We start from the raw sequence: 14156 nt of genomic DNA, 5'->3' as shown, positions 1-14156 counted from the left end.
TGTCAAATTTAGATAGATTTCAATAAATAATAGCAGTGTTACGAAGTAACAATAATACCAGTGTTATCTGGTATTGAACAGATATACATTTTTTCAATGTCTTCAAAGTAATTACACCTAAGTTACACCTAAGAAATCACTCAATGTCATTTTCTAACTCCTAGTAAGTTGACATTCTTTTTTCTCAATTCTTTTTCTATTGTTTGAATTTTTGGCTAGAATAATCTTTGCCTATTTTATTGAATATAACAGTAATAATCCTAAATTGCTTTAAAAAATGAAATTATGTTACGGTACTGTATTAAATCATCAAGACATTGGATGTTATTAGATTTCAGTCGTCTCAAGAAGTTGAATGGTGTCAGAAAGTTGGCTTTTTTGATATTTGATATAAACATTTATCTTTTAAAATGTATGATCAATTTGATTGTTTCCTTTCAGAATATGGCGAATTGGTACCTGACAGAGTTTACACAAGGAATCTTAAACCTAGTAAGTTGACATTAATTTTCTGTTGCTTAAATATTTGGCTAGGATAATCTTTGCCTATTTATTTAAATATAACAGTAAAATATCACAGTGACTTCAACAAAATATTACAATTTATATTATTGTATCGTTTAATCTCAATCTTAATCTTAATTGTAACTAAAGTATTATTAATTAATTATAACTGTTTAGATAAAGGATAATAAAATGTCAGTAGTTTAATTTTAACTGTTTGAGATAGGAATTATAAAAGATAATAAAATGTCAGTGTTTCACGCTTACAAAAAAAGGCAAATTTCAATTTCTATAGAATTAAATTATTGTATTGAAATTGTATAAGAATTTGATAATTGTGCTTCTTAATGAGCAACCAGTGAATGCGTGATGCCACACACAAAAAACTAATGAAAATATAAATATTTTAATTAGGCTACTTTATTGTTCAATTGTAGAAAATAGTTAACTCCTTTGAAATATTCATTTTGAATCATACACGACTAGTTTCCATTTTTATGTAATTATTCTCAAGTGGGTTTTTTTTCAAATCAAATAACACTACTTGAGAATGATATAAATGTCAAAACTAGTTGTGATTAATTTGAAAGAAATATTTCAAGGGTGCTAGCTATTTATTTTCTACAATATTATTGAACAATAATGTTGTCCTATCAAGAAACTAGTAGTTCTGTGAACAGTAGACCTCGCGCTCAGTAAGTTACATTGACCTGTTGTTATGTTTTCTCGAAAATTAATGAATAATTTATCAATTTAAACTGTCTAGAAAAAATCCTAAATAAATTTAGAGCTTTCTGTCCTATCGTACCGTGACGTGTCGTCCCGGAATGTGAGTGTGAGCGCTGTTATCAGGTCTGGCTGCAACTGTCTACTAACGTTGATGGAAAGATACATTTTCAAGATGTTCGATGTTTTTGAACGGGTAGTATTATAGTCCACTAGACAGCTGATTTATGATGAATAATTCTATAGTCTGATTTTTACTCCAATATTGGCGTATGAAGGAGGCTCCTTTTTCCTTTTATATTATCTTATCCTTGAAATGTAAAATTTCCAAAAACCTTGTATATACGTCGACGCGCAATTAAAAAAGGAACATACCTGTCAAATTTCATGAAAATCTATTACCGCGTTTCGCCGTAAATGCGCAACATAAAAACAGATGAACATTTAAACATTAAGAGAAATGCCAAACCGTCGACTTGAATCTTAGACCTCACTTCGCTCGGTCAATTAGTTATTTTCCATGATTTATAAAAGGATGATCGCCTTACAGCAATATGCACCTCTTCAGGACTTACACCATAAACTTTTGAATACACAAATTACTGCTCTGGCCGGTTCTAATTTATTCGTAATTAGACTTTTGTAATTCATGTAATTATTGTGATAGTCAATTGCTAACGTTTTACAAATTTAAATGGATTGAAGTGTTTGATAGTGAATCAATAGCAATACAAACTAGTCTTGCTGGCTCAACCCCAAAGTTGACTTTGTCCATCCATTTATGATTTTACAATAATGTGATGTTTTTCATATTTCAAACATGCAACTCATAGTTTTCCATTTGTTATTTCAGAAAATACTGGCATCCATTTCCAAATGGCAGATCCAGGTAAATTTGTTCAACATTTTTGTATAATTATGCTTTTCCTAAGTCAGAAAATAACAGTTTTCAATGAAACATCCAATGCAAAGATGAAAAGTCTTGAAAATGCATCTCCTTCAAATCTAAATAATGCTGGAAAAACGTTACTAGTATTTATAAATTTGTTAAAACTACAAACACTTGACACTCAAATATGAAGAATCAATAGTAGAACATAACAAAACTAAAAGGTTACAAAGACGCATTCACTCTTCTTCAAATAAGAAGCTAAGAAACTATTTTATTTCCATATTTATATTTACTTTTAATAATGATGGTTTCTTGATCCATTCCGAGCTGCTATGTATTAACACACTTTTTTATGTATTTAAACACGACATGCAGTCAATTATTAAGTAAATAACTACTGTCAGTAAGTAATAGTTTTTAATTATTTACTTAATAATTGACTGCATGTCGTGTTTAAATACAAAAAAAGTGTAAAGTTTAATTTTAGTTGTTCCATTGCATGTTCCAATTCTTTTGTTACCAGTGCTTCAACTTACACAACTACAGGAATTATTTCTGAGTTTTATATACATTTTTATATAACTTTTATATAATTCGAATTTTCAAGGAAACACTCTCAAAAAACTGACCTCATTTTTTCTATTTAAAACTAGAAGATAATCAATTTCCGAGAGGTTCTTGTCGAATACTCAATACGTGTTGAAATCATCTCTGAATACGGCTCTTTTAAAAGTTTTGTGTGAACGTATGGAAGATTAAATTTATTGATTATGTTAAAAGAAAGTGTTGGATGAGTTTTGACTGCTGCCAACCTTCCAATAGCAATAAAAAATAATACAATAATATATATTACAAGAGATATTCATCGAGGAAAGACAGTTGGAGCAAGTAGAGTCCTTCAAGTACTTGGGAGCTCCTATTGCTTGTGATGGAAGAATGAAAAACGAAATAAGCAATAGTGCATTGTGCATTTGTGCATTTTGATGAATAAAGAAATTTTCAATAGAGCAGCAGTGGCAGGAAGGTTGTACTGGGCATTATCTAGAAAGTTCCTCAGCAAAAGGGAGGTGAGCCTGGCTACCAAATTAGGGGTTTTCCGATCTACGTATGTTCCAATCCTAACCTACTCTTGCGAAACATGGACGCTCTCTGAAAGAAGCTTGAGTCAGCTGCAGGCCCAAGAGATGAGGTACTTGAGGAGGGTAGCGGGGAAAACAAGGGATGGGATAAAGAACCAAAACATCAGAGACAGGCTGAATTGCAAACCTCTGAAGCAAACGATTGAAGCCGCACAGTTGAGGTGGCTGGGACATGAGGTTGACGACTGGCAGACTGCCAAGGAGGGTCTGGGAGTGCAAGGTTGTGGGTGCTAGGGGGAGGGGGAGAGGAAGACCGAGGAAGAGATGGGAGGATGGTGTTCGAAAGATGGCGGAAGAGAGAGGCGTGGAGTGGAGAGAAGTGAGAAGGAAGGCGCAGGAAAGAGAAAGATGGAGGGCTCTCGTAAACCTCAACACCTAACGGTAAAAGAGGATTGACTAAGTAAAGTAAAAATATAATACTCTACAAAATAATACAATAATAATTTCTCTTCTTCTTCATTCTGCTTCTTCTTCGTCTTCTTTTTTCTTCTTGGCCTTTTTCGTCTTTTCTCCTTTTGTTCCTTTATTTTTAGTATCCTCTTTATTATTAAGTACTAGTTTTTATTCTGTATTTTTTTCAAGAAATTTGTTTTGGATCATTTTTGTTAAATATTTTTGAAAAACATTTATATTGCAACTCACACCTGCGCACAGGGTTTCTTTTCAGGTGTGGATTCTTATATATATTTTTTTTGTCTTGAAAGTGTTGTATATTTTTTTGAGAATCAATAAATTTGAATACACTATAGTGAGGTCCACGTTATAATGACAGTGGATGAAGATAGAAGAATAGCGATAACGATTCTATACATTCAATAATTATATTTCTATACCGTCAAAAACATAATTGGCATCGTTGGAGACCTAGAAAAGGATAGTACCACCGGCTTTGTCGGAAGATAGACAAGGAAAGCAAAACCAAAGTTGATCAAATACTGTCATTATAACGTGGACCTCACTGTAGTAACTATTAGAAACAACCTCATTGATTCTGTTGTGATTTCAGATGCATTGGTTGCCATAAGTCAAGCTGCCCTTCCAGGTAAATTTAAACTGTTCAACATGTTTTTAGGATGTTTTTTCAACATGTTTAGGATCATTTTTATAGAAAGCTACGGAGTTGAAAAGCCAAAAAATGAAGCTACGTCATCAATCAGCAAAAATGTGCATTTTGTTACTTGTCAATTTATCTATTCATCTAAATCCTATCTGTTTCAATTCTCAATTTGAAAAAGAAACTTTCCATAGGATCCCACAGTAGGACCCTTCATTATAATTCGAGTTTTCAAGGAAACACTCTCAGAAAAAAACTTAACTGACCTCATTTTTTCTACTTAAAACTAGGAAGAAAATAAATTTTCCAGAGGTTTTGGTTTTTCACTAAAGATGTGTTGTAATCATATTTGAGTTTTGTGTGAACCTGTGGTAGATTTTAATAGATATTTTAAAACAAAAAGGCCCGGTTGCACAAAAGCCGGTTAAATTTTAACCGTGATTAACCTTACAAGAACCAATCAGAGAAGATGTTTTTGAAAAGACGGCTTCTCTGATTGGTTCTCGTGGAATTAATCACGGTTAAAATTTAACCGGCTTTTGTGCAACCGGCACATAGTGGGATATATATTGGCTGTTGCCAACCTTTCAACGGAAATTTAAATAATAGAACATACTGTAATGATAATAACCAATGTACCTAGAATACATACATTGTGTACATGACATATACCTTGATAATAACTATTAAACATTCATTTTAATAACCATTATTTTCATTCTGTTATGATTCCAGTTGATGATGTCCAATTCGAAGCACAATCAGATAAATTTTTCAATCTGTTCTATTATGTATTTTACTAATAAAAGAAATTGATCATTTATAAATGAATAATTGTACCGGGTGATTCGAAAAGGACTTTACAACTTTGAAAATTCATATAAATATTATTAAACAAGGTACAGAGCTGGTTTTGGTGTTGTTTTAAAGGAAACCCCTCCAAGTTTTGACTCACGTAGTCCGCTAGTGCCTGGTCGCGCCGCACAAGCGCTAGCGGCAGTTACGTCAAAGATGGCTGCCTTCACTGGACCCGAGCGTGCTAGCTGTGTGTTTTGGTATGAAAAACGGCATAGTGTACCTTGATATGTTGCAAAAAATGTTGATACCACAGATCGATGGATATGACCGAGAACAAAATGTTATCTTTATGAAAGATGACGCACCACCACACTATCTGACTGGCGTCCGGAATTTTCTTAATGAACGCTTTCCAAATTAGTTGATTGGCCGTAATGCGCCAATTGCATGGCCCCCTCGTTCCCCAGACTGACACCGCTGGATTTTTTCTTGTGGGGTTTAATAAAAGATATAGTGTATGTAGCTCCTTTACCAGTCACTACCTGAACTTAGAGCAAGGATTTGCGCTGCTGTTGAGCAAGTTACTCCTGAAATGCTAGTGCGAGTCTGGGAAGAAATCGACTATCGATGGGATGTCTGCAGGATAACCAACGGAAGTCACATAGAAAATCTTTATTTTAAGGTAAAAAAACTTGAAGTGTTTTCCTTAAAAACAACACAAAAACCAGATCTGCACCTTGTTTAATAAGATTTATATGAATTTTCAAAGTTGTAAATACCTTTTTGAATCGCCCGCTATAAGACAGAGTTGAAAAGACCCAAATCATCTATCTCTTCCATTTATTCTGGAAACTTTCTGTTAGTGTTAAATATTCTTGGTACCTATAATTTAAAAAAAAAAAACAATTTCAAATTTGATTTATTCCAGTAGAACAAAACAAACAGTACATAGTACGTAGAAAAAATATAGCATAAGAATATATATGTTGTTCGAAATTTCAAGCCGATTAAGCTATAGTTTCTCTTTGAAATAATACATAATCTAATAAAAAAGTTAAAAATACACAATTTCTCTTTAATACATACGGTAAATAAACATTACATGAACTGAATGGATACATTTTTCTATTCTTAATTCATACTGATTCGTTTCACTTCTTATTCTGGAACAGTTCTTATTTCTATACTATGGGAAAGTTGCCGAGCTCGGGATTTGGCTAAGTTCTAGACTTTAAACAGCTGGAGTCAGAAAATTGGCTTTCCGAAATGGGGCGTAGTCGCAGTCATTGTCATAGTCACGTTTGAATTAAATTTCGAAAAACTAGACATTTGAACACAAAATAAAATAAAGAGAAAATAGTGTAAAGTTTGAGCTATTTTGAATTATTTAGGAATGTATAATTTCGTCAAGGAAAACCGTTTCCAATTATAGAAATGAGAAAATAAAAACTGCGACTACTGTTATAAAAGCTGCGACTACGCCCCATTTTGGAAAGCCAATTTTCTAACTCCAGCTGTTTAAAGTCTAGAACTTAGCTAATTCCCGAGCTCGGAAACCGGCCCTATACAGTTCTATACTATTTTCTTTGAAATTGTAATTGTTTTGATTGACAAAATAAATTTGAATTTGAAAAAATTCTATAAATTTTGCCCAATCTTTTTTGATCTAAGTGTTTCAATTGTTTCCAGTTCCCTTTCCGCGTGAGAGAAAGACTAAAGATGGCATTACTATTGCTTATCCAGAAGGCGCTCTCTCTCATCCCTCCAATCAGCGTCCATCAGGTAAAATACGCACAGTTCAAATTGAAGTTTCAATGTTCATCTTCATCTCAGCATAGTATGCATTTGTCAATTTGTTATCTCCCATCATGTGCTTTCTATAATAATTTATGTATTGGTTGTCCAGTCGAGTATTTTATAAGGGCTACTTGAATGTATAATTATTACAGAGAATCACTAGTACACTTTTATTATATCGATTTATTCCAGTAGAACAAAACAAACACTACATACAGATAATACCATAGAAAAAAATATAGGGTAAGAAGATATCCCAATGTACAGAGTGAGTCATATGTATGGGAACCCTTCAATAAATTGGAGACTGTTGTAGATATAGTACTGTAACTTTCAGGATAAGTTATTGGTCAAATACTCTACCTCTTGACGTACAACTGAATTTTAACCCTTCATAAGGGGGTGACTTAGGCGTTGTAGCCTACCTCGAATATTTCAAATGTAAAAACACCCATGGTGTGGTACATCATTTCAAAGGCCTTTTTGAAACAAGTAAGATGACATAATTATAATGTTCTATGATACTTGTATCCAAAATGGCGGCTGATTGAAGTTTTAGTTTTTAAAGAACTGACTGATAAAGTTCAATCATCCGCAATTTGGAATACAAGTATCATAGAACATTTTTGTAACTCAAATTGAGTTACAAACCCTCATTTATTTAAAAACTAGAACTTCAATCACCACCATTTTGGATACAAGTATCATTGAAAATTTTTGTCGATGCCATCTTTCTTGTTTCAAAAAGGCCTTTAAAATTATGTACCACACAATGGGTGTTTACTTTCAAAATATTCGAATTACAACCCCTCATTACCTTAAAAACTACAACTTCAATCAGCCGCCATTTTGGATACAAGTATCATAGAACATTTTTATTTATGTCATCTTTCTCGTTTTGAAAAGGCCTTTGAAATGATGTATAACACAATGGTTGTTTACATTTAAAATATTCCAGTTACAACCCCTAAGTAACCCCCTTATGAGCGGTTGAAATTCAGTTGTACGTCAAAAGGTAGAGTTTTGGACCAATAACTTATCCTGAAAGTTACAGTATTATATCTACAACAGTCTCCAATTTATTGAAGAGTTCCCATACATATGACTCACTCTGTATATGTTTTTCCAAATATCAAGCCGATTATCCTATATTTTCTCTTTGATAATGCATACGGTAAATAAGCATTGAATGCTTTTTGTTAATTTAAGATAATAATAATAATTGCATTGCAATCAAGCTTACAAGTGAAAAATTTAGATAGTTCAACTGCTTCAACTTTTAATCAAATAAAATTTAAAGATTCCTGAGGAAAACCAGTATGGGTGAATTCTCTGAGAAAAGGATTTGGAATCTTAATGTTGTATCATAAACCTCAAATAAATTATTTATATAATTTTTTCTAGGTATTGAATTCTTCTGTGAAGTTTCAAGTTCAAGAGCACAGAGGAAAATTTCGAAACCAGGTAAAACAAGCTTGAATCTCTTCAAGCTCATCTTTACCCCAATAATTACTACTTGAGAGTAGCCTACAGTTTGAATTTTTAAGTAATTATTCGCGCTCCGGCTGGGAGGCGGGCTTCGCCCGCCCAATTGCCTTTTATGACTACATAGGGTTGGATAGCGGCCTCCGCGCTTCGCGCTCCGGCTGGGATGCGGGCTTCCCACGCACAATTGTCTTTTACGACTGTATAGTGTTAGGTAGCAGCCTCCGCGCTTCGCGCTCCGGCTGGGATGCGGGCTTCCCCCGCACAATTGTCTTTTACGACTGTATAGTGTTAGGTAGCAGCCTCCGCGCTTCGCGCTCCGGCTGGGATGCGGGCTTCCCCCGCACAATTGTCTTTTACGACTGTATAGTGTTAGGTAGCAGCCTCCGCGCTTCGCGTTCCGGCTGGGAGGCGGGCTTCCCCCGCACAATTGTCTTTTACGACTGTATAGTGTTAGGTAGCAGCCTCCGCGCTTCGCGCTCCGGCTGGGATGCGGGCTTCCCCCGCACAATTGTCTTTTACGACTGTATAGTGTTAGGTAGCAGCCTCCGCGCTTCGCGTTCCGGCTGGGAGGCGGGCTTCCCTGCCCAATTGCCTTTTATGACTGTATTAGGGAGGGCAGGTTAATAAGGTTAGGGGTGTTAGAAGTAGGTTAGGTAGGTAGGTTTGGTAAGGTAGGTTAGGTAGCGAAGATTAGGTAGAGTAGTCGTCCGCAATGAACCAGAATGGTTTGCTAAAAATCGTAGAATAGGAGAAATCGCTTTGGGTCTTCACATTAGTAATTCTTGGACAGATTAACTTTTAGTTTTTTTACAGAAAAATTGTATTATTCTTGGAAGTAGAGACAAAACCCAAACTTCTATGGACTCAGTGGGTCGAGTATTTCAAAAAAGAATCTTGAAATTGATGATTAAAGTTTTCTCATATAGAATAGAATAGAATAGAATTTATTGGTCATTCAATATTCACAAGAAATACATTGACTTTGTCAGATTACATTTTGAAATCAAAATTCATACATAAAAATTTAATACATAAATTCATATACCACTATTACTACAGAAACTGCACCCATTTAATCAAAAAGAAATCATTCACAGTATACAAACATTCATTAATCAACACATATTTTATTTTATTTTTAAATTGTGCATATGTGAGTAACTTAAACTTGTCAGGTGTGGAGTTGTATAGCTTTATTGACATGAAATGCCAGTTTCTCTGCGATTTGGTATGACTGTATTGAGGAATTCTAAGTCTATGTCTATTTCGTGTATTTAAGTTATGGTGATTATTATTTGAGTCATATTTTTCCAAATTTTTTTGTACATAACAAAGAATATTAAAAACATACAGTGATGGCAATGTCAGTAAGCCTAGTTCAATAAAATGCGGTTTACAATGAGCATTGAGAGGCAAATTACAAATGATCCTAATAGCTTTTTTTTGAAGGACAAAGATTGAATTAGCTCTTACACTATTAGCCCAAAGCATTATTCCGTAAGATAGGAGACTTTGTATGTGTGCGTAATATATATTAATCAGCACAGGCCTATCAACCGTTACAGATAGTCTACGAAGCATATAAAGGCCTTTAGCAAGTTTACTAGACAAGAAATCAATGTGTGCCTCCCATGATAGACAAGAATCAACCATAACACCAAGAAACTTGATAGGCGTCGTGTCCTTCTCCTTTCTAAAATTGAAAATTATATCAGAGGTTTTATTATTATTAAGAGACAGATTATTAGCTGCACACCAGTCCTTTAGAATACAATAACTGTGATTCCGTTCTCTTTCAAGATCATCTTTGGATGGACAATTTATTTTCAATAAGAAATTGACAATATTATTTATATTATTTGACAATATTTATAGGGAAACAATAAGCAGGCAAACAAAGGCTCCCTGCTCAATTCACTATTGAAAATGAAAAAAATTTACAAAATGTTAAACATGTCCATGTATTTTGTTCAATCTGCAAGTAACTCCAGTCAATATATGTTTCCTCTAAAAAAATTGAAGCTGAATTTCACACTATCAATTTTCCAAACTAGAAAAATGCTTAGCTGCACCTTCCTTCTCACAATAAGTGCCAAGCCACTTGAAGCTGTTTTTTCTGGCGTTTTCAGACTAGTTGGCATGTAGCTCTCCGATTTGCCGATTATCAGCTGATTCCCGACCGCCAACCCAATTAGCCAATCGGAGAGCTTCCTGCCCTGCCGACTCGTCTGAAAACGCCTTGAAAACGCTTCCTGTGGCTTGGCCCTTATTTTCACCCTATAATACCAATACCAACTTCTTAATATACCTTTTCTATAATACCTACCTTCCAAATTTTTACAGGAATCCAAACCCATTTATCACATATTCAAATTAGACAATCAGGAAATAGGTTTAATTTTATTTATTCATTCATTTAATGATACTCAAATCATTGTGATGACTGGGTAAGGGCCATCAGGCTCATCCAATAACTGTTCCTTTGCCAAAATTCAATAGAAATAGTTAACATAGTAGTTTTTGTTTTTCACTATTATTATTTGAATTAATTTTTCAGTAGAAAAATTTACAAACCAGACATGAATTTAGGTACGGCATAATTAAAAATAGAAATCCAAGTACTCTTTTTAAAATTGTTTAAAAGCCAAACAATTTTTAAAAGAGTTTTTAGATTTCTATTTTTATTTATATTCAAGAGAAGCCCTAACGGGAAAAAATGAATTTAGATGTATCCTATTATATTAAGCGAGCAATTGAAACACAAGCGAGCAGTTCAAAATTTTTTGCTTTTTCTCAGATTTAAACAAATGATTTACAAATTTGTTCAAATTTAGTACAGAAGCTCAGCAAGGGTGAAGTAATAATGTTGTGTTAGAAGGAATTTGCAATAACGTCAAAGATACGCCCAAAATTACCGTTTTTCCAGCGTTTTTTGCTTTCTCTCAGATTTATCGAGAACAAATGAACAGAAATTGTTCAAATTCAGTACAGAAGCTAAGCTAGGGTGTAATAATGTTGTGTTAGAAGGAATTTGAAATAAGGCAAAGATATGACCAGAATCAGAAGTTTTTTGCGTTTTCTCAGTTCTTTCATCAAGTAATAGACAGAAAATGTTCAAATTTGGTACAGATGTTTAGCTAGGGTCTAAAAATTTTGTGATGAGGTGACTTTAATATTTCATAAAAGATACGCCCAAAATCAGCGTTTTTCCAACGTCTTTCTCAGCTTTTCTGCGTTTTCTCACTACTTTGATTTTCTGATGGAATGAAGCATGCTCAAATGAAAAATGCAGGCGAGCGAAGCGAGCCCTCTGATCTCATTTTTGGACGATCCAGTCAAGGGTTCAGGGGGCGGAGCCCCCTGGAAAGACGGATATGGCGAGCGAAGCGAGCCTGACGGCTAGTAACTCTATATATTTCATAGTTTTGAGTAATAATTGGTTGCGTCAATGGCACTTACTAGATTTTGTTTCTCGGCTCAAGCATGATCTGACGTGCACTTGCACATATACACATCTCATGTGATCGTAACCTATCCTATCAAGTGATAGGATAGCTCACTATCTTCATTATCATGAAGATGATAATGAAGCTCATTATCCTATCAAATGATAGCTCATTATCTTCGACACATCACGATGATTCTCATTCTTATCAGGTAATAAGCCTTCATCAATTCTGGACTTCAACTGTTCTGTTATGATTTCAGATGAATTGGTTACCAGAGTTCAAGCTGGTGTTTTCGATTTTGAATCTGACTTCCTACATCCAGGTAAATTTATCTAGTTCAACATGTTTCTTTTTAATTAAGAAATATTAAATTTGAAAAGGAATGGGTCATTTTAAAAGGAATAACTACCTACTAATACGCAGTTGAAAAGCCAAAAAAATGAACTCTATCATCAATCAGCAAAAATGTGCATTTTGTTACTTGGAATGAGTTACTAGTCAATTCATCTATAGTGAGGTTCACGTTATAATGGCAGTGGAGAAAGATAGGAGAAGAACGTTGCCGAATCTCTGTCTTGTCATGTGTGATGATAGCAAAACGTGTGAAATAGAAGTACGTCTTCTAAAGACTCTTCTCGACTCGTCTTCTATCAACTGTCCATTCTCGTTTAAAATAATCAATTATATTTTATTAAGTAATAAATTATATTGTTCAATAATAGCATAATACATTTTCATAATTGATATGAAATATTTTGTTAATTAATGATTAATTTTCTACATTATTAAAGACGATCTGGCAACAGAGCAAATCGAGAAAGAGATACCGTAGCGCTATCTGCTTTGTTTAATGATAGACAAGGATATAGTGAGGTCCACGTTATAATGGCAGTGGATGAAGATAGAAGAACAGCGTTGCCTATTCTCCGCCTTAATTAATTATATTTCTACACTGTCAAAAACATAGTTGGCATCGTTGCGGAGATAGAAAATGATAGTACTACCTGATTTGTTGAATGATAGACAAGGATAGCAACATCAAAGTTGATCAAATACTGTCATAATAACGTGGACCGCTCTATAGCAATACCATTGCTAAACAAACACTGTAAGGACCTTAAGTTCCAAATTTCAAGTCATTCCGTTAATTGGGAGATGAGATATCGTATACACAGATGCACATACACTCATACACACACACACACACACACACACACACACACACACACACACACATACATACATACATACAAATACACACACATATACAGACCAATACCCAAAAATCACTTTTTTGGACTCAGGGACCTTGAAACGTATAGAAATTTGGAAATTGGGTTACCTTAATTTTTTTCGGAAAGCAATACTTTCTCTACCTATGGTAATAGGGCAAGGAAAGTAAAAATTGGCTCATTAGTCTTTATACTAAAAAATCTGGTGTGGCTCTCACACAACTTTCCTTGCCGTTAATTGATAAACTGACGCTAGTGTTCAAGCGCATCTCAAGTCCACTATTCAAAGATCTGAGTCAGCTGGTGACAGGCCAATAACGCTGCAGACACACGAGGTCTGCTATCTCTGCATAGTGAATGATTTAATAGAATCAACAGTTTGCAATTGAATAATCTAATTTTCTCGAACTTCGCGCTTATTTTCAATTTTAGGTGAAAATGTTACTGAACATTAATTATTAATGCAGTTGCAAACTGTTGATTCTATTAAATCATTCACTATGCAGAGATAGCAGACCTAGTCTAAGTTACAATTATTGTAGAGATTTTTATGCTCAATCTTTTCCACTTGAATTTGTTTTGTTTAAATTGTATCTGAAGCCTGATAATTGGGAATCTGTAATCAAACTTACACAGACACACATACACTCATAGACACACACACACACACACATACAGACCAATACCCAAAAACCACTTTTTTGGACTCAGGGGACCGTGAAACGTATAAAAATTCAGAAATTGGGGTACCTCAATGTTTTTCGGAAAGCAATACCTTCCTTACCTATGGTAATAGGGCAAGGAAAGTAATAATACAATATCTCAATACTAGTAACTAAATCTCAGATGAATTGGTTACCAGAAGTCAAGCTGCCCTTCCAGGTTAATTTAAACTGTTCAACATGTTTTTTAGGATGTTTTTTCAACTTGTTTAGGATCATTTTTATAGAAAACTACAGAGTTAAAAAGCCCAAAAATGAAGCTACGTCATCAATCAGCAAAAATGTGCATTTTTTTACTTGTCAATTTATCTATTCATCTAAATCCTATCTGTTTCAATTCTCAATTTGAAAAAGA

General features: G+C 34.1%; 1 protein-coding gene across 2 annotated transcripts in view; it reads left to right on the top strand.

The window, feature by feature from the left end:
- LOC111053267 (nuclear factor NF-kappa-B p110 subunit) overlaps window positions 1–12198 on the top strand; it is a 54056-nt gene extending 41858 nt beyond the window's left edge. Inside the window, exons 13-18 of one of the 2 annotated variants that reach the window (XM_039420754.1) lie at window positions 442–492; window positions 2084–2119; window positions 4268–4303; window positions 6803–6895; window positions 8315–8374; window positions 12107–12198. In XM_039420754.1, the coding sequence (XP_039276688.1) occupies window positions 442–492; window positions 2084–2119; window positions 4268–4303; window positions 6803–6895; window positions 8315–8374; window positions 12107–12183 (353 nt within the window). In that variant the 3' untranslated portion in view covers window positions 12184–12198. The remainder of the gene's footprint in view (window positions 1–441; window positions 493–2083; window positions 2120–4267; window positions 4304–6802; window positions 6896–8314; window positions 8375–12106) is intronic. The other variant, XM_039420755.1, reaches the window with a different exon arrangement.
- Window positions 12199–14156: the final 1958 nt, after the last annotated feature.

Source organism: Nilaparvata lugens, chromosome 2 (assembly GCF_014356525.2).
Source record: "Nilaparvata lugens isolate BPH chromosome 2, ASM1435652v1, whole genome shotgun sequence".
NCBI lineage: Eukaryota > Metazoa > Arthropoda > Insecta > Hemiptera > Delphacidae > Nilaparvata > Nilaparvata lugens.
This window is presented reverse-complemented; position numbering and strand designations above follow the sequence as displayed.